Source organism: Gymnodraco acuticeps, unplaced genomic scaffold (genome assembly GCF_902827175.1).
Source record: "Gymnodraco acuticeps unplaced genomic scaffold, fGymAcu1.1, whole genome shotgun sequence".
Classification (NCBI taxonomy): Eukaryota; Metazoa; Chordata; class Actinopteri; order Perciformes; family Bathydraconidae; genus Gymnodraco; species Gymnodraco acuticeps.
Window position 1 is genome coordinate 192,501 of NW_022990838.1, and position 21,238 is coordinate 213,738.

The following is a 21,238-nucleotide window of genomic DNA, read 5'->3' on the forward strand; positions in this document are numbered from 1 at the left end:
TGCTTTTGATACAGTTGATTCTCAAAAATATTTGAAGAACACTTAAGATCATCTAGACTGAAGCGGTAGAATAAAATAATTTGTGGGAACCCCCAAAGATTCCATGGAATGCTCTTAACATCCCGATAGCAATGAATATCTTAAGTGCTTTGACGCTGTAAAAAGCACGACCAATTATTTTAGCCGGCCGGCTAAAATAACTGGATGGCCTACCTGCCTGTCAGCCTTCCATCTGTGCACACACTTATCTCGTGCCCTCATTGGTCATGTGCACGTTCATGTGTGTTGGAGGAGGGACTCTGTAAGGAAGTCTGAAGGAAGGGGCCGATTTCTTTCGACTGCGTACCTTCAAATTCTAGCGCACTCGAGCTGGTTTCTCCATTCTTACCTACCCTACCTTTAATGATGAATATGTTTTTATTTATCTTTCCACACAATGAATCCGTTATTTAAATTAAAAGAGACAAGCGAAAAACACTTTAATCTATTCATGTTAGATTGTTGTGGTGTCATCAATGTACAAAGTGTTGATATTTTAAAACTTACATAAATCTCTCCTCTAAAAATATTTTTCAATAGAAGGCTTAAGTCCTTTCTTTATTTGTTTTTCATTATTTGTTTTATTCATGTTCAATGATGACCTATATTGTTTGTTTTTGTCTTTCTTAGATCTATTCTTCTATTTCATTGATTTTATTTTTATAATTCATAATTTCTATTTGCTGTATACATTTGTTTAATTGTATTGCCTCTCACAGTTGAATGGTCCTGTATAAAGTGTGCACCACTTTTAATATTGATAATAAATCACATATATTCTGTTACAGAGATGACGGAGAAAAGGTGGATGAGGCAGACATCAAAGTGGTGGTAAGCAGGCTGTTCAAATCTTACATCATAGTATAGTATATATTGTTTGTGAAGTTGGCATTAAGCTATTTTTTTATTTTACAGGAGAGGAAACTATTTGTGGTGCCCTCGAAATCGAGGAGAAAAAAGAAAAGTTCTGCGGCAGAAGATGTCAGGCAGGAAAAAGCAAATGAAAGCTTTGAAACTGACGTGAGAGCAGAGCATTCTTTGGCGTCAGTGATCTGTAAGATGGAGGACAAGCGTAAGAAGAAGAAGATAAAGAAAAGGGTTGAGGACTTTGAGCAGTTAGAAACAGTTACTGAACCTCCAAATGCTGATGCTGAGACACGGAAGAAGAAAAAGGAAAAAAGGAAAAAACAAGAAGGGATTGCAACTACAAAGGAATGTGAAGAAGAGGAGGCATCAAATCGCACTTTAGATTTGCCGCCAATGTCACCAGAAAACTTAGAGGGATTGGAAATCTGTTCAGAAAATGCTGCAGACTCTCAGGAAACATTAGAATCCAGTTGTGTTAAAAAGAAAAAGTACAAAAAGAAGCGAGTGTCATGTTCTAAAGAAGCTACTCAAGGGTTAGATATCTCTTGCGGAAATGGAAATGAAAAGGTTGATAATACCCAAAAAACAAAGGAGGGCCTTGAAGACCAAAATGCTAATCTGACGGAAAAAATGAAGAAGAAAAGGAAGGAAATATTAAGCAGCAATTTATCTGAAGACAACTCGCCGCAAAGCAATGATTTAGTGTCTGTGCAGGAAAAGGAAGAGAAAAGGACCTCATCCTTCCGTGTTGCTGATGCAGAAGATAATGATGCTCAGACACCCGTGGAACTAAATGACAACGGGGTTAGGAAAAAGAGAAAGCTGTCAGCAGCGCAGGACAGTGTTGAAATAAATCCTGAGCAGGGTTTTGAGGAACCCAACACGGGGGTGAAAAGGAAGAAGAAAGAAACGGGAAATGAAACCGAGTCGGTAACCCCCGCGCAAACTTTGAAAAGTGCAGGTGATGTGGAATTTTCTCCAACTGATGAGACTGTGGTGTTGAAAAAGAAAAAGAAGAAAAAGTCTAAAGTTGAGCCATGCAATGTGATACGAGAGGATCCATCTGCCTCTAAAGATGTTGAATCAGTAAAGTCTTCACTCAAAGACTGTAGCTCAGTTTCACACAAGAGAAAAGACAAACGTGCTCCCAGTGCTGAGACTTTTCACTCAGAAACTGAGATGTTGCTTTCAGACATTATCGTTAAAAGCAAAAAGGTCAGACGAAAACTTCATAATCCAATTGAGGATTTCTATGACCTCTCAGTTTAGGTGAATGGTAGACAAAGTGATGGGGTTGATTGATTTGAGTTTTAAAATAATTCTGGATACCCTAACACACAAAATGACTGATACATTACATGTCATTTTTCTTTTCTTTTTTCTTTTTTTTTTAGAGACAAATGCATCGGACACTTTCTCTATCGATTACATGGACAATGTTTTCAGTTCGAAGCTGTGACAATTTCTGTTTTTTTGGTGTTTTGTATCGAAGCATTTCACCTTTTTGGTGTTACAATAAACTTGTAAAGGATTAACAAACCAGTCATTTTACTTTTTTATTTCTACCGGTTATCAACATAACAGTAATAGAAACTTCACTAAATTATATTAATCAATTTGATGTCATCATTCTTCAATGTAAAACCAAACCATTACTTTAATCTTTATTTATTAATTAAACTTATACATTTGACCACCTAGTCATCCTAATAATACTCAGGTGTGTACATACGAGTGATTTGTTCTGGTGATTTGCTACATAACAATGGACACAGTGTGTAAGTGAGACACAATTAGTCAAATTAACTTTGACTGCAAATGATATGGTAGTCTGTGAATGACTGTCAGGGTTTGTAATAGCTGTTACAAAGTGCACCATATCAGAACCATCATGAAGTTAATAGGTAATATAGAGCCATTGCTATAGGTGAAACATTTACAACAATGTTGTAAATAAGAATGAGAAGCAAATATGTAAGCCTTATTGTACTTGTAAACTGTATCTTAAACTTGGGGAATTTATTTATTTTAAAGGGCGTGACAAGAAGTAATTAATCCAGAAAGGTCCAACACTATGATAACTAAAATATATAAACAATGTTTGATACTCTTTATTTTGGAATAACGCCAGCAGATACGAAAATGTATTTATTAATATTTGCTTTCTATATCATTGTGATCAGTATTACATGGTAACTAGATTACAACTATATAGCAAACATGCCATAACATGCCAATTTTCAACCCTATTTTAGTTCTTATGGTGTTTCTGTTATCGTTAAAACATGCTGGGGTTTTTTCTCCAAGAAAAACAAATACATTTTTGTTTGTATAATGAGCCCCTCCTAGAGTAAAGCCAGACCAAATCAATGCATAGGTAAAAACAGAGGTGGAAAAAGTACTCGGATCTCATTATCATAAGAAAAAAACGTAATAAAAAGCAACTTATGGATGTTTTCTTTGGCTGAACCTATTTTTTAACAACAAAAGCTGCATTTTAAAGTCCCCAAGCTTTGGGGTTTTGGCCTATTGTGGCACTGTTTGCTTTCCATACAACCAGCTAGCTGACACGTTACGTAAGCGCGTAGCCACAGAAGGCATTTAAACAGTGTGGCTGCGAAGATCCAGCTGGAAACTTTTCCTCTCCTGCTGACGCTCCAGAGACCTGTGTGTCTTCAACTTCAACACTCGGCACACATTCACCACCCAGACATGTCCTCTTTTAACAGCATTGTGAGCTTGGAAGAGGCAAGGAGAGTGGCTATTTTCGGAGGAACGCACGGGAACGAGATGTCAGGCGTGACGCTGGTGAACCTGTGGGTGAAAAACGGCGCCGAGATCCAGAGGAAAGGGGTCGAAACCAAACCGTTCATCACCAACCCGAAGGCTGTGGAGAAGTGCGCCAGATATGTGGACACGGACCTGAACCGAGCCTTCACCCCGGAAAACCTCAGGTAAAAACGGCCACACGCCTCAGAGCTGTCAGTGTGGCTGGATCTGGATGTTGTGTCTGCTGTCATACATGTTGAATGGAAACATTACACCTATCCATATAACATTCACATATGACCACGAATGTGATTTTACTGATTATATATCTTTGGTTAAAAGAAACATGACACCTATACTGTACATTGTAGGAATGGTCTTGTGGAAATGTTCTTGTTGGGGCCGTTTTTTTGGGACTGAAATGACTAAAATCAAGGATCGATCATTGGAGATTTCTATGTGTTGTGAAATGTAATGACATGCATTATTGACACCTGTCAGACAAATACGGGATATGTTAAGACATCCTGTTTAGAAAACATGTAGTTATAACAATAGAATGAAAAACAACGTCTGTATTGAAATGTAGAATAACGGGTTACACTAGGATGGTTTTTAAAACACGATGTACACTGTCACGCAACGCAATCCAACTGTTATCTCAGGTAGGGTGAATGTGTGTTTACCACTAGTCATGTCTCTCCCCCCCCCCCCCCCCCCCCCCCCCCCCCCACAACAGCAGAGCAGCGTGTCCCGGATTTGATCTGACTCTGAGCCAGCAGGGAAAACGTGAGCGAAACGTGACCGAGATGTGCTTTTTTTTCTTCATTCGTGTCTCTTCGTTTGCAATACAGCGGAAGCTTTACGCAAATGCTGGCATATAGAGACCGCGTGCATGAACGCACAAAGCAGTGGTTGGATATGGTCATAAATCACCATAGGAGTCCTATAATAACATTCCCAAGGTTATTATACTGTGTCCTGGGGCAAGTTGTAAAGTAGTGTTATCACGTGATGTATCTATATGGGCTCGAACATGGCCTTTTAACCTTTGGCTAGGCAATATGTTATTAGCCTTATGTATATCGATATTTCTATGAGACTAAATGATGTGTTACATTTTGTATGTTGTCATACTTTGTTTCTGCTTCTAAAGGTTGTTGCATTGAAGCAGTTATATCATCTCCTTTAACCATTTAGTCAATATGTAACCAATTCTGATAATTATTTAGCAAAAATCTTAATGAGTAAATATTTGGTAAAAGCCCTGACTGTCAACCCTACAATTTAGTCGCAATATCGATATTGAGGTATATGGATAAATATATAATATTTGATTTTTTCCCCTCCATATCACCCAGCCCTAATTTTACAGTTACAATTCAAGTTCTGTTGTCGTTTCTTTTTTAGGTATTTTACTTAATGTAATGATCAATCAATCAATGTTTATTTATATAGCCCAATATCACAAATGTTACATTTGTCTCAGTGGTCTTCACAGTGTGTACAGAATATCAGTATGACAATACGACACCCTCTGTCCTTAGACCCTCACATCGTACAAGGAAAAACTTCCAGAGAAAACCCCACAGTTTAAAGGGGAAAACGGACAGACGTGCAATAGATGCCGTATGTAAATCGAAAAGATAATACATTTACAACATAGGTAGTCCAAATGTTTGGAAATGCATGTGTGTATAATAAGAAGATGAATCCACGAGGATGTCAGCAATCTTGTGGGAGCCATCAGTGAAGTAGTATGGTGAGAGTCTGGCAGGACCGCAGAGACAGGTTCAGCCACGACTCGAAGTCCAGGACTCAGATCCAGTGCTCAGGATAGAGGATCCAGGGCACACGACCACAGCAACATGATTAGCCTCGACTCAGGATCCCGGCGTATATATGGACACAAAAAAGAGATTTGGGGGAAACTGGGTTAATCGGAACATGAGAGTACACAGGTACAAACAGCCAGAAAGACGGAGTAAGGTGCCCCCCTCAACAGTCCAAGCCTATAGCAGCTAAACTAACGTGTCTACATACATGCACTCCCTTAGGATAGGTTGAGAGAAAAGGGTAGCAAGTAAGAGGAAACAGAGGTGGAGAGGCACACACAGGGAAAAAGGTCCCCATTGGAACCTGAATTTGTCAGAGGTAGGAGTGGGTCAGTGACTACATACCACACTCCCCGGCCGGGCTAGGCGTTCTCTGCAACCTGTTACCCTCTAATAAACCTCGAGAGGTCATAGAGGGGAAAGGTTTGTATAAAGTTTTAAATATAAGATCTAAGTTTTTAGGATTTAAGTGAAAGAGTAAGAACTAAAATGTATAGGTGAAGAGGCACAACGTATCTACGTCAATGCACTCTTATTAGATTATTTTATTTTATCACTATAAGCTTTTTCAAAAAGGAAGGTCTTAAGCATACTCTTAAAAACGTATAGGCTATCTGCCGCCCACAAACTGGAAGCTGATTCCACAAATGTGGAGCTTGATAAGAAAAGGCTCTGGCTCCCATTGTACTTTTAGAGACTCTAGGAACAACCAACAACCCTGCATTCTTGGAACGCAATGCCCTAGTAGGACAGTAGGGTATAATGAGTTATTTAAGGTAAGATGGCGCCTGCCCATTAAGGGCTTTGTAGGCGAGAAGAAGAATTTTAAATTCTATCCTGTGTTCTATAGGGAGCCAGTGTAAGGCAGCCAGAACAGGAGTAATGTGGTCCCTTTTCCTAACTCTGGTTAGTACACGAGCTGCAGCATTTTGAATCAGCTGAAGCGACTTGACTGACTTCTTGGTACTCCCTGATAATAAAGAGTTACAATAATCCAGCCTAGAAGTAACAAATGCATGGACTAGTTTCTCTGCATCGTTTTGAGGCAAGATATGCCTAATTTTGGCAATGTTGCGTAGATGGAAGTAGGCGGTCCTTGAGATTGATTTTATGTGGCCGTTAAAGGATAAATCCTGATCAAATATAACACCAAGATTCCTTACAGTCTCACTGGAGGCCAAATTAATGCCATCCATAACTAGTATATCTTTAGATAGTTTGTTTCGTAGATTCTTTGGGCCGAGTACAATAACTTCAGTTTTGGTCGTGTTTAACATCAACAAATTTAAGGTCATCCACGTTTTTAAGTCCTTGAGGCAGTCTTGAATTTTATGTAGGTGATTGGTTTCATCAGGCTTGATGGATAAATATAGTTGAGTATCATCCGCATAACAGTGGAAATGTACAGAATGATTCCTTATAATATTGCCTAACGGAAGCATATATAATGTGAACAAAATAGGTCCAAGCACTGAGCCCTGTGGCACTCCATGGCTAACCTTGGTTTGCATGGAAGATTCATCGTTGACACGTACAAACTGAGAGCGTTCAGATAGATAGGACCTAAACCAGTCTAAAGCAGTTCCCTGTATGCCAACTAAGTGCTCTAGTCTTTGCAATAAGATATCATGGTCGATAGTATCAAATGCAGCACTGAGATCGAGCAAAACAAGAATAGAGACACGTCCCTTGTCAGAAGCTATTAGAATGTCATTTGTGACTTTAACCAGAGCTGTCTCTGTGCTATGATGTGTTCTAAAGCCAGACTGAAAATCTTCAAATAAATCATTGTTTTTTAAGTAATCACACAACTGTTTTGCGACCGCTTTCTCAAGAATTTTTGAGAGGAACGGAAGATTAGAAATAGGTCTATAATTGGCTAAAACCTCTGGATCGAGGTTGTGCTTTTTAAGAAGAGGTTTTATTACTGCAACTTTAAATGATTGTGGAACATAGCCTGATAATAAAGACATTCATAATATTTAATAAAGAAGTGCTAATTAATGGAAAAACTTCCTTCAACAGCTTAGTTGGAATTGGGTCTAACATACACGTTGATGGTTTAGAAGAGAGAATCATTGAATTTAATTGTTCAAGGTTTATGGCTGAAAAGCATTCTAGTTTACTATCTAGTGTAATATTAGAACTTACGTTTCCGGGAGCTGTTGATAACACTATACTGGTCAAAGGCAAGAGGTCATTCATTTTGTTTCTAAGAGTAACAATTTTATCGTTAAAAAAGCACATAAAATCATTACTACTGAGTGCTATGGGAATAGAAGGCTCAATCGAGCTGTGGCTCTCTGTCAGCCTGGCTACAGTGCTGAAAAGAAATCTTGCATTATTCTTATTCTCATCTATTAATGAAGAGTAGTAGGCTGCTCTCGCTTTACGCAGTGCTTTCTTATATTCATTGAGAGTAATATGCCAAATTAAACGAGATTCTTCAAGTTTAGTGGAACGCCATATCCTTTCAAGTTGTCTCGACTTTTGCTTTATTTTGCGGGTTTCGGCATTATGCCATGGAGCTAATCTATGTTGTTTTATTTTCTTCTTTTTCAAAGGAGCAACAGAGTCTAATTTTATTCGCAGCGCATCTATAGCACTATCAACAACATGACCAATTTGGGGTGGTGTACATTTTGTATACGTTTCCTCCTGTACATGCAGACATGCTATCGAGTTAAGTATTGGTGGAATCTCTTCCTTAAATCTGGCTATAGCACTAACAGATAGGTTTCTGCTGCAGGAGCTTTTGACTAATGCTTTGTAGTCTAGTAACAGTACTTCAAAAGTTACCAAAAAACGGTACACTGTAACAAATAAGATTGGCTGCAAAGTTTTCCAGGTCGGATGCGTAAGACTAAAAGTGAGGCTTTCAAAGGAGGTATAATTTAATTTTGGTTTAGAATTGATAAGTACATTTGAGTCAAAGATGGCTGCAACTCCACCTCCTCGGCCCGTGCCTCGGGCAATATGAGTATTGATATGGCTGGGTGGAGTGGCCTCATTTATGCTGACATATTCTTCATGTCTCAACCAAGTTTCAGTGAGACAGCATATATCAATATTATAATCTGATATTAAATCATTTATCAATATTGCTTTAGATGCTAAAGATCTTATGTTTAAGAGTCCACATTTAATCTTCCTGTTTTTTATCTTCACTGTAGTAGTTACATTTACTTTTAAGTTATTATGTGTGACACCTCTATTAGGTTTTACTTTAAATTGTCCTTGGGCAGACACACACACACCGCTAATATTGGGTATTTTATTGGAGAGAGCGCAGAGAAACATATAAAACTGCGACTCCTCCTCCTGGTCTCAACTCCACTTTGTCTGATGCACAGATCGTTCTGTATGCGGTTATTACCTCATCTGCCACTTTTAAAATGACCCTTTAAAAATATTTTCTATACTTTCAGTTTGGCATGTCTGGGAGTAATCTATAAAAAGATTATCCACTTTTCTAAAAAAAAAATCCCATGGTGTTGTTTTCATCCGCCTTTTCCTTTGACTGTGTTAACTGTTCTCTCAGTTGTCGGCTGTGTGTTGGAGACCACTTGTATTCGCTGTGGCTCACTGTGGTTGTGTACCAAAGTCCCTTCAATCCAGACAATACCGGATATTTGCTGAAAGTGGGGTGTAAAGAGCAGATGTGAGGGAGGCGAGACAATATGCACAGCAGAGGTGCTATTCTGCAGTAGTTAGGAGAATGTCCTAGACCAGTTGTTATTCTAAAATGGTTTTAAAGGGCTAAGAGAAAAAAGGGAACTCTCATTCTGTGCTCAGTGTTGAATGTCTGTCACAGACAAGGAAGGTATGCCTGAGCAGGAAAAACCCATGTTTAGACTTGACACGAAACAAATCTCTCAAGGATTGGAGCAGACATACAAGGCTTGGGGAAAGTGGCTGGCATTTATTCTTAACATTCACAAAAGGGGGCCACTGTCCTGCTGAATCCAGTGTTTGTATTCCAACCTATAACATAGGGCTACCATGAGGTGGAATCATAGTTATAATCAAGACAAAATATGCAGGTATTAATGTTTTTTAGTTTTCCACATTTGAAGAACTGTAGTGAATACAAAGCATACACCAAGTCTTTTTTTTCTGACTTTGCTCTCGCAGTTACTGTGATAACTTGTCAATTATAAAGATTATGCCCAACAGTTAGGTGAAAGTGTTACAGAGCATGTAGGACAAGTAGACAATTATTAACATGGTTCTTATTCATCATTCCATCAGCAGAATTTTATGATAAGCTGTGAATGTGTTACCAACTTTTTCATCGCTGTATGTGTAAGGTAAGGTATAAGGTACGTTTTAGCACATTTTCAGCATGTCGGACATATATTGGGGTCCCAAACCATTTAATGCTTTATACTGTAAGTCAGCAATAACATTTAAAAATCAATTCTGTAAGCTACTGGTAGCCAGTGCAGACATTTAAGAACTGGGGTGATGTGTGCTACTCTTTTTGATTTGGTCAGGACTCTGGCAGCAGCGTTCTGGATTAGTTGCAGTTTTTCAAGGGATTTTTTACAGAGACCTGTAAATACACTGTTACAGTAATGTGTTTGTTTTTGTGTGTCTGTGCTCTGCAGTGCCCCTCAAGGAGACAACCAGCCCTACGAGGTGCAGAGAGCCCAGGAGATCAATGGGATATTCGGACCCAAAGGAAGCCCAGATGCCTACGATGTTATCTTCGACCTCCACAACACGACGTCCAACATGGGCTGCACCCTGATCCTGGAGAGCTCCAAAGACCACTTCAATCTGCAGATGATGAACTACATCAAGGTGACGGCCTCCAAGAGCTAATGTTGAATTATACGGCACACCTTTTAAGGAGCATTCATCTGTAACATTAGCTGTTTTTCAAGAGTTCCTTTTATAACATTTAACACCAGACTAGGCCAGTGGCAATAACTGCTTTTAATGGAAGATATATAGTCCAAGAAACATTTGAAATAAAGATGAGATGATAGATAGATAATTTATTTATCCCAAATTTGGAAAGTTATTTTGTCACAGCAGCAGTGTTGTCAAGCATTACACAAGTTAAAAATGTAAGGAAAATTCTAATTAGCAGCAAGTATATACAAATTTACAATGAAAAGGAAATATATCACTAGAGTATCTAAATAATACACAATATAAAGAAAATATTGAGTATTCTACAATATACATTCTCACTAAGCTACAGAAATGTATAGAAATATACTACAGACGCAACAATATAATTACAATTTTAAGACACTTAAAGGTGGGGTATGTCATTTATTTCAGAAACACTTTTTGTTTTATTCCATGGAATGCTCTTAACATCCCGATAGCAATGAATATATTAAATGCTTTGACAATAAATCCATAAAAAAATGTCATCTGTGGAAGCCGTAGTACTGTAAAAAGCCGGCGGCTAAAATGATTGGCCTACCTGCCTGTCAGCCTTCCATCTGTGCACAAATTTATCTCGTGCCCTCATTGGTCATGTGCGCGTTTGTGTGTGTTGGAGGAGGGGCTCTGTAAGGAAGGGGCAGATTTTTTTCGGCTGTGTATTTTCCAATTCTATCACACTCGAGCTGGTTTCTCCAAAATTACCTACCCCACCTTTAAATGTCACAGATATAATAATAACATAGAGGCATAATAATGTCTCCCTATCAAAGGGAGTTCACATAACAAAGAGGAGAGAGCTTAAAGTGGACATTGTACTGTAAACAAACATAAATGTAATTGATATAATTACAATTGATAGATACAGAAATAATCAAGATCATATCAATATATCGAACGATAAGGTGAAAATGATCAAGATAATATCTGGGGGCAGCCGAAATTTCAGGCTATATCCTCCCCCCTTCACCATTGTATCTATCAACTAAAGGCACTCTCTGGTCCAAAAAGTATATTTAAAAAGATAATCATGTCCGTATGTTCCAATATAAGTAGGTAACCTAAAAATGATTTGTAGATCATATAATCAACAGTTTACTTTTACGTGTTAGACACTCATTTAAAGGTTCAACCATCCACATACTTGAGCCTGTTTTCTTATGAGTCTGAGAAGATGTCTTCTTCATGTAGTATTTGAACTACGACATAACATTTATTTTAAGCACATATACCTTTAAAACTTTACAAACCTCACTTTGCATCAGCTGGTGTTCCTGTTTGGAATGTATTGAACTGCTTGAGCTGTTCAACAAAAATGAAGGTATTCAGAATAGTAACACCAGGGAGGGAAAGAGCTGCCAAAAGCAACAAACTCTTTTACTGAAAGGAGAGAAAAATGTGTTTTGAACTTAGAAAAAAGAATGAACAAACGGATACAAAGATAGAAGATTACCCCACAAATGGCGACTTAGCTTCCCCACTAATTCAGAGACCTGAGTCAAGACATAAGAAAAAGATAGTTTTTTAACATTTCTTTTTGGATGCTTTCAGGTTCAAGGGTCGATATCACATTTTGAAAGTGATACAAATATAAATCCAAACTCATTATGTAACTGTTTTTACAGTGTAATAAAACAATAATGTTTAACCTAGTTTCATCCAATGGTCAGATTTGTGTTCTTGAAATGTATGCAAATGTGCAAAGATATTGCCTCATGTGAATATTAAAATAACATATCAGAACATCTGTAATACAAAAGAAGGCTCTAAATGTAACGTCAGTAATACACTGGTGCTGCTTAGCAGCTTAGGTATGTAATTACCTGAAGCTAACTTCTAGCTTGTTTGACTTGTTTTGCAGAAAGCCATCGCTCCAAGTAGTTGTCTTGTTCTGCTGAATGAACATCCTCTTTTGAAATATTCCACTTCCCGCTCTATTGCCAAGCACCCTGTTGGTGAGTCTCTTTCAAGTCTTTCAAGCAAATGTCCCTTGGAAAAATGAACCTACAATAATCCCTCGACAGTTGCCAAATGTGTCTTCTGGTTTGTTTCATTTCAGGTCTGGAAGTGGGTCCCCAGCCTCAAGGTGTTTTGAGGAGCAACATATTTGAAGCTATGAGGGTGATACTGAAACATGCGCTGGACTTCATTGAACTGTTTAATGAAGGTAAGGCAGGCACACTGTAGCGGCTTACCATTTTAAGCTTTAACACGCTACACAGGCCACATCATAGGACTTTAAAAGATTAGCAGTTGAGATTGAATCAAACATGATTCCTAAAGTTTGCAGTTTCTAGAATCCGACTCATGTTATGAATCATATGTGTTATATAAAATAAAAACAAGTTGTTTACTTCCCTTTTTGTCTGCCTCATCTTGACGAGAAACATCTTGTGACAAAACGCCCATGGGTGCCAGTCCGATTCTGTGCCTGCATCCCGTTCTCTCTCTTACCCTTAGGCACAAAAGAGAGTTTGCAATGTTTAGGCAGTCGTTCCTTCCTCTTTTACGTAAACAATCAGTCCGTGCCAAGTGTGAGTTGCAGTCTGTTGGTATCTGCCCAGCCTGTTGAATGGCCTGCTTGTTTTTAGAGTCTGGTTGCCAATGGTGCGTTAATCTTCTGTCGTGGGGCCTGCACTGGTGCTGATGAATGCCCTGGCATGGTTATGAATCAGTGTTCCTGCCCTTTGAAGTTGAACATCACCAAGAAACAACTTGTTCAGAGAGAACACTGTCTGAACATTTGTCCCTTTTGCTCTGTGCTGCCGCTTGCATATTAATACAGCCAAGTAGTCTCACACTTAGTGGTAAAGCAGTTCAATTGAGCTTGACTTACTGAATGTGCAAGCTCTGCCACAAACCACTGCACATCCTGTTTAGCTCAGTTTGAATAATGCCACTTTGGCCGTGTGTGGCTCCTTCCAGCTTCAATAGCAAAGTCCTATAATGTAGCTATGTCAGAGATTAACTATACAGAAAAGTCAGTCAACTTTGTTGTCAATCATCTATGTGAGATACAGACGGAGAGATTGAAATGCTGTTTCTCACAATCTCGAGGAATAAAAATTTTAAAAAAATAAAAAAAGATTATACAATTTCCATCCATCTTCTCCCGCTTATCCGTGGTCGGGTCGCGGGGGTAGCAGTTCCAGCAGAGAGCCCCAAACTTTCTTTTCCCTGGCCACATCAACCAGCTCTGACTGGGGGATCCCAAGGCACTCCCAGGTCAGCGAAGAGATATAATCCCTCCACCTGGTCCTAGGTCTACCCCTCGGTCTCTTCCCAGCTGGACGTGCCTGGAACACCTCCCTAGGGAGGCGCACAGGTGGCATCCTAACTAGGTGCCCGAACCACCTCAACTGGCTCCTTTCGACGCGAAATCGAAAACAAATTTCCCTTTTTTTTTATGGATCATGTCCGTTATTCTCAACATAAAATATAATAACAAAATAACAATGCTTAATATATTTACAATGTACGCTTATATTAGGTCTTCAATATCCAAATTATTGTTACTGTATACACACTCCAAATGAATAGACTAAGTATATTTCTGTCTTTGTAGTCTACATTCGATACGGGTCATTTGATTTCATGCAGTTTTAGTTCCCTGTATACAATGGTACTTGTGCTCATATGAAGCATGTTTTTTGTCTCTTTTTCTTCTCTGTTTAAATTGTTTCATCCTCCTATACTCAGAGGCAATACCATTGTTATTAGCTCTAGCCTAACATGTATTAGGATTGATATTGCCTATTCTTTTCTTTGTACATTTACAACAAGTTTTTGGAATACCTTATTATCCAGGATGCTAACAGTATGGGGGATGTTGTGTTCTGTGTGTTGTTCAGGCATGGAGTTCCCTTCCTGTACAGTAGAAGTTTTCCGGGTCTTAGAGAGGATCGACTACCCCAGAGATGCCAACGGAAACATCATAGCTATGGTGCATCCCAATCTGCAGGTAAACGTCTGAACTACAGCCGCCTTCATCGACCAGAAATCTGATCTATTGAACCTGTAAATATGATGTGACCAGAGATGTCTCATTTCCTCTTTCATAACGAAAGAGGAAATGAGACATCTCTGGTCACTGTGAGACCTTGTTATTTTAGTTTGAGCAACATACTCAAGTTACTTTCCCCGTGGTTATTGCTTGTTGTTTCAGGACTGTGACTGGGAGCCGCTGAACCCCGGTGACCCTATGTTCCAAACTTTTGATGGAAAGACCATCCGGTTCCAAGGCTCAGGAACGGTCTACCCCACTTTTATTAATGAGGCGGCCTATTATGAAAAACAACAGGCATTTGTTACCACCAGACGAGAAAGCTTGGTGGCCAGTTCCATCAGAAAAGTATGAAAACTGTTTGTAAAGGCTTCAATGATTCTTTGTTAGCCACAATAACAAATCTGTGTATAGACTTTTCTCACCGAATATTGACGAGATACCATATTTTACACACTGCTTTCTTTTTTCTATGCATTTACTATCTCCTAACTATGCAAAGAACCTTTTTTAGAGGCTTTGCAAAAAGTCACTGTGAAAGTCTTTGATTTAAAGGCTGGTATATTGCTGTGGTAAGTATTTATGATACTGATGTTATTTAAAAAATATATTTACATTAAATCAACTAAGTTTTTATAACATTAAACGCCAAGCCTAATTATTGATGGCTGATAAATCACCATACATCACTCTTTAAGTTTCTTACAACTGCTCAGGACAGCCATTTTGGATCATAACCTGCAACCTTTGACCCAAAACTGTAGTTGTTTGTCCTCTTATATTTGTAACATATTTTGAAGGGTGTGTTTGTGGCCTTTGATACATACCTGTAACTCCAGTGGTTGCATCTGTGGTGCTGTCCTAGTCTTGCCTTAATAGAGATTTAACAATAAAACTTGCACAACAAAAATCTGAGGTGAAATTTATAGAAAATATGTTGGATAACATATTTTGATAAGAAATTGTCCTGATCCTCTAAACAAATGGGATGCAGTTTGAAACATGTTTTATAATCATATATTTGTGTCTATTTTTATATACTTGTACTGTACGTTTTAAGTGACGTTTAGGATTCTCGGAGGGCATATGTACTTTTAATATTTTTTTACGTCTTTGTTGTGTCAAAGTGTATCGCTGTGGTGTTACGGTCATTCATTTTCTAATTAGCAATATTTTTGGTAGCACTATTTATGTGATGAGTAACGTTTACTGTCTTAAAGTCCTGTGGAAATTATCCGATCAATAAATGTAGTACTATGCTAAACTGGGATATTTAGTTGTTTGTAGATGCACCTTTTCATAATGAGTTGCCTTGACTCGTCATGCTTGTTTTGTCAGTTAGAGCAAATGGTTCCCAACCTAGGGGTCCCAACCCCTAATAGGCATTTCCAATGTTTCAATGGGGGTCAGGAGACCTTCTTGATTTATTGGGTTTTAGACAAGTTTTCAAAAAAGATATGCATTTCACTCTAGATGTTATTGATTTCTGTGTTGACAATCTTATTTATAAAGTTTGGCTTATTATTTAAGACGTAAACCTTTATTTAAATCTCACGGGATAAGGGCCAAGTGAAGATCCTAAAACAAGTTTATTTTCAAATCAATCAATCAATCAATGTTTATTTATATAGCCCAATATCACAAATGTTACATTTGTCTCAGTGGACTTTACAGTTTGTACAAAATATCAGTATGACAATAGGACACCCTCTGTCCTTAGACCCTCACATCGTACAAGGAAAAACTTCCAGAGAAAACCCACAGTTTAAAGGGAAAAATGGGAGAAACCTCAGGGAGAGCAACAGAGGAGGGATCCCTCTCCCAGGACGGATAGACGTGCAATAGATGCCGTGTGTAAATTGAAAAGATAATACATTTGCAACATAGGTAGTCCAAATGTTTGGAAATGCATGTGTGTATAATAGGAAGATGAATCCACGAGGATATCCATCCAGGACCTATGATCCAGGACCACAGCCACGACTCAAGATCCAGGGCTCGCGATCCAGGACAGAGGAGCGCAGGATCATCCATGACTCCGGATCTCGGCGTATATAGACACCAAAAAGAAAGACATTTGGGGAAGCTGGGTTAATCGGAACATGAGAGTACACAGGTATAGACAGAGAGAAGGAAGAAGTAAGATGTCCCCCGACAAACTAAGCCTATATCAGCAAAACTAGGGGCTGAATCTAATCAGCCCTAATTATAAGCTTTATCAAAAAGGAAGGTCTTAAGCGCACTCTTAATAACGGATAGGGTGTCTGCCGCCCGAACACAAACTGGAAGCTGATTCCACAAATGTGGAGCTTGATAAGAAAAGGCTCTGGCTCCCATTGTACTTTTAGAGACTCTAGGAACAACCAACAACCCTGCATTCTTGGAACGCAATGCCCTAGTAGGACAGTAGGGTATAATGAGTTATTTAAGGTAAGATGGCGCCTGCCCATTAAGGGCTTTGTAGGCGAGAAGAAGAATTTTAAATTCTATCCTGTGTTCTATAGGGAGCCAGTGTAAGGCAGCCAGAACAGGAGTAATGTGGTCCCTTTTCCTAACTCTGGTTAGTACACGAGCTGCAGCATTTTGAATCAGCTGAAGCGACTTGACTGACTTCTTGGTACACCCTGATAATAAAGAGTTACAATAATCCAGCCTTGAAGTAACAAATGCATGGACTAGTTTCTCTGCATCGTTTTGAGGCAAGATATGCCTGATTTTTGCAATGTTACGTAGATGGAAGTAGGCGGTCCTTGAAATTGATTGTATGTGGCCGTTAAAGGATAAATCCTGATCAAATATAACACCAAGATTCCTTACAGTCTCACTGGAGGCCAAATTAATGCCATCCATAACTAGTATATCTTTAGATGGTTTGTTTCGTAGATTCTTTGGGCCGAGTACAATAACTTCAGTTTTGGTCGTGTTTAACATCAACAAATTTAAGGTCATCCACGTTTTTAAGTCCTTGAGGCAGTCTTGAATTTTATTTAGATGATTAATTTCATCAGGCTTGATTGATAAATATAGTTGAGTATCATCCGCATAACAGTGGAAATGTACAGAATGATTCCTTATAATATTGCCTAACGGAAGCATATATAATGTGAACAAAATAGGTCCGAGCACTGAGCCCTGTGGCACTCCATGGCTAACTTTGGTTTGCGTGGAAGATTCATCATTGACACGTACAAACTGAGAGCGTTCAGATAGATAGGACCTAAACCAGTCTAAAGCAGTTCCCTGTATGCCAACTAAGTGCTCTAGTCTTTGCAATAAGATATCATGGTCGATAGTATCAAATGCAGCACTAAGATCGAGCAAAACAAGAATAGAGACACGTCCCTTGTCAGAAGCTATTAGAATGTCATTTGTGACTTTAACCAGAGCTGTCTCTGTGCTATGATGTGTTCTAAAGCCAGACTGAAAATCTTCAAATAAATCATTGTTTTTTAAGTAATCACACAACTGTTTTGCGACCGCTTTCTCAAGAATTGTTGAGAGGAACGGAAGATTAGAAATAGGTCTATAATTGGCTAAAACCTCTGGATCGAGGTTGTGCTTTTTAAGAAGAGGTTTTATCACTGCTACTTTGAATGATTGTGGAACATAGCCTGATAATAAAGACATATTCATAATGTTTAATAAAGAAGTGCTAATTAATGGAAAAACTTCCTTCAACAGCTTAGTTGGAATTGGGTCTAACATACACGTTGATGGTTTAGAAGAGAGAATCATTGAATTTAATTGTTCAAGGTTTATGGCTGAAAAGCATTCTAGTTTACTATCTAGTGTAATATTAGAACTTACGTTTCCGGGAGCTGTTGATAACACTATACTGGTCAAAGGCAAGAGGTCATTCATTTTGTTTCTAAGAGTAACAATTTTATCGTTAAAAAAGCACATAAAATCATTACTACTGAGTGCTATGGGAATAGAAGGCTCAATCGAGCTGTGGCTCTCTGTCAGCCTGGCTACAGTGCTGAAAAGAAATCTTGCATTATTCTTATTCTCATCTATTAATGAAGAGTAGTAGGCTGCTCTCGCTTTACGCAGTGCTTTCTTATATTCATTGAGAGTAATATGCCAAATTAAACGAGATTCTTCAAGTTTAGTGGAACGCCATATCCTTTCAAGTTGTCTCGACTTTTGCTTTATTTTGCGGGTTTCGGCATTATGCCATGGAGCTAATCTATGTTGTTTTATTTTCTTCTTTTTCAAAGGAGCAACAGAGTCTAATTTTATTCGCAGCGCATCTGTAGCACTATCAACAACATCAAAGAGGGCAATTTGCATAATGAGTACTTTTACTTGCTAATACGTAGTACTTTAACTTGTGTAACATTTTGAATGCAGGACGTTTACTTGTAACAGAGTATTCCTACACTCTGGTACTTCTACTTTGACTTAAGTACAAGATCTGAGTACTTCTTCCACCTCTGGCTAAGGGGCGGGACATTTCTAAGCGTTGACTAATCGGAACAGAGGCGGCCAATTAACCAATCAGAGCAGACTGGGCTCTGGTTTCAGACAGAGGGTGAAAAGAGATGCTGCAGCACAGGTAGTATGAGAAAAATACTTTTATGAACATTAAAGCATGTAAACATGTCACAGTAGAGGCACAAATTACAAATATGAACCTGAAAATGAGCAATATGTCCTCTTTAAAAAAAATAATACATGAGAAACTTGTATTTAAAATAGTTTATATAACAAGAATACTCATCTGATGCAATATTCACATTTATTATGTGCACTATTTTCGTTAATTATACAGTTTATATACAGGTAATCGGTTGTTTTGCAGTTTTTTTGTCATGCATTACTACCTACATGATGAACTATCCATAAACTATTTCACTAAGTCAGGGGATATCAGTTTACTTTGTGATAGAAAATGGGTCTCTTAAAAAGGTTGGGAACTAATTTGACAGTATTGTATGACAGCACCTGCAGCCACTAGAGGGCGGCACATACTCACCGATAGAACCCTTCCCATCATGCACTCTGCTGCAGCATACTGGATCAGTCAGGTGCAGACTGTCAGAGCTGAATCTTTAGTTTATTAGCACATACTTCCAATACGCTCTCCACATTATTAATCTTGACTATATTACTTCTTTGCTGTTAATATAAATTATACATGCACATGCATTGGGATTTTATGAATCTGGATTAAGGCCATTTCTAATGAGCGTCTAGGAACTATTCATTGAATAATAACATTATTTAAGAGCAATCACATGATGTTTGGAGTCCTGGCTTCTAATATGTTATTATTTAAATAAGTAGATTTAACATATTGAAAATACTGATATATTCAGTATATTACGAAAAAGGTAGCACTGCATGGCTCTGAAGGATCCAGGAAGCCGTGTGCAGACAACAATAGGAAAATAAAGCTTAATGCACTCTGTTTTCAAGTGAAATTATATTATAAATGTATTCCTAAAGCTCTTGAATTGCTCTAATAATACTTTTATAATATGATTTCATCCAACTAAGGAGTGCCTCACACATCAAATAAAACTAAACATTAAAACCCAAAAAGGACAAAGTTCAATACTTTACCAGCAACACTCTTATCGATCATTACAATACACACACAAACCTGTATATGTAAAGAAATATAACACAGTAAAATAAGATAAGGGCTATATATATATATATCTATCGCGTTGTAAAAAATAAAATAAAAACGTGATTAAATGTCTTATCATTTGTCATTATTTGTTCAGATATAGTTACATTATACTTTTTTAATTCTAAAGCACCATACAATGCAGAAAAAGTATATTTTCATATAATAAATTGACACATTAATGAATCATAAATTGATGACCACTTTTACTTTTTTAGCTATACTTAATACAATACATACTTGGTACAAATACAATTTGAGTATAATACCAGTAACTTCATTATTCATTTTTGAATGACTTTAGTGAAGAGATGTAAAGAATGCTCTCTGCCATGTGCTACTATGCAGGTCATGTTTTATTCCGGATGCCGACTGCAGTAAAACATGTATATTATAATAAGACACGTCCATGCATGCCCTGCTATATCATATTGGGTTTGAATATTTCAGTTTCATGTCTCCAGGCTGGTCATAGCCCTTCCCATCTATTCATTACAGTAACCCAACCGGAGCTCACCGAGTGCTGATCAATGATTCCTCCTGGCTACTGAAAGCTTTCAGGACAATTATCCTTCAGTTCTGGGCACGGATCCAAACAAGCACTTGAAAAATACCAAGCGTCCATCTCTGCCCCCTCCCTCCTCTATACTTTTCTGTCCGCATGGTAACTTTGTCTTCTATTCAATTGCATTACAACTCTGTTTTACTGGAAGTATCACACAAGGCTGCTTACCATAGCTGCATTTATGCTGGGATGAAGGTGATTGGGTTTTATGTTTATTCCTTTGTTTATCATTCATGAAAAATCATGTTGTTTGAGAGTATTTCAAGGTAAACTAAAACAAATGCTTCCATTGCTACATTTAAAATGTTGAAATGTAAAGAATCGGTCTGGTGTTGCTATCAATTAAGTGGGTGGTAAAGGTTAATCAAGTGTCACATTTCTATTCAGCTATTGTATCTGATATGCATGCACAAATGCACGTTAAAAGCACCAACATGTGCTTGTGGGTTTGTGGTGCCAGTGTTTTCTTTCAAAGGAAATACCTGATAAACACGAGCACATTCAGAACTCTTCCTTTAGCTTCCTTTATGTCAAACCATCAGCTGGAGAGAGACTGGTGACAGAGAAGCAGACAGTGCCATCCTTTCAGAAATATGTTTTGCAAAATGCAAGTTGGCAAA

The 21,238-nt window shown here is 38.2% G+C and overlaps 2 protein-coding genes across 2 annotated transcripts in view; both read left to right on the forward strand.

Moving 5' to 3' along the window:
* LOC117557258 overlaps nucleotides 1-2,441 on the forward strand; it is a 7,260-nt gene extending 4,819 nt beyond the window's left edge. The window contains exons 4-5 of the mRNA XM_034232997.1: nucleotides 828-870; nucleotides 955-2,441. Coding sequence (XP_034088888.1) covers nucleotides 828-870; nucleotides 955-2,175 — 1,264 coding nt within the window. The 3' untranslated portion in view covers nucleotides 2,176-2,441. The remainder of the gene's footprint in view (nucleotides 1-827; nucleotides 871-954) is intronic.
* A 234-nt stretch (nucleotides 2,442-2,675) lies between these two features.
* Nucleotides 2,676-15,679, forward strand: aspa (aspartoacylase). The gene is made up of 6 exons (XM_034232998.1): nucleotides 2,676-3,860; nucleotides 10,121-10,316; nucleotides 12,274-12,367; nucleotides 12,472-12,579; nucleotides 14,264-14,373; nucleotides 14,578-15,679. The coding sequence occupies exons 1-6, from the start codon at nucleotides 3,619-3,621 to the stop codon at nucleotides 14,767-14,769; spliced, it is 942 nt and encodes a 313-aa protein (XP_034088889.1). The 5' UTR covers nucleotides 2,676-3,618; the 3' UTR covers nucleotides 14,770-15,679.
* Nucleotides 15,680-21,238: the final 5,559 nt, after the last annotated feature.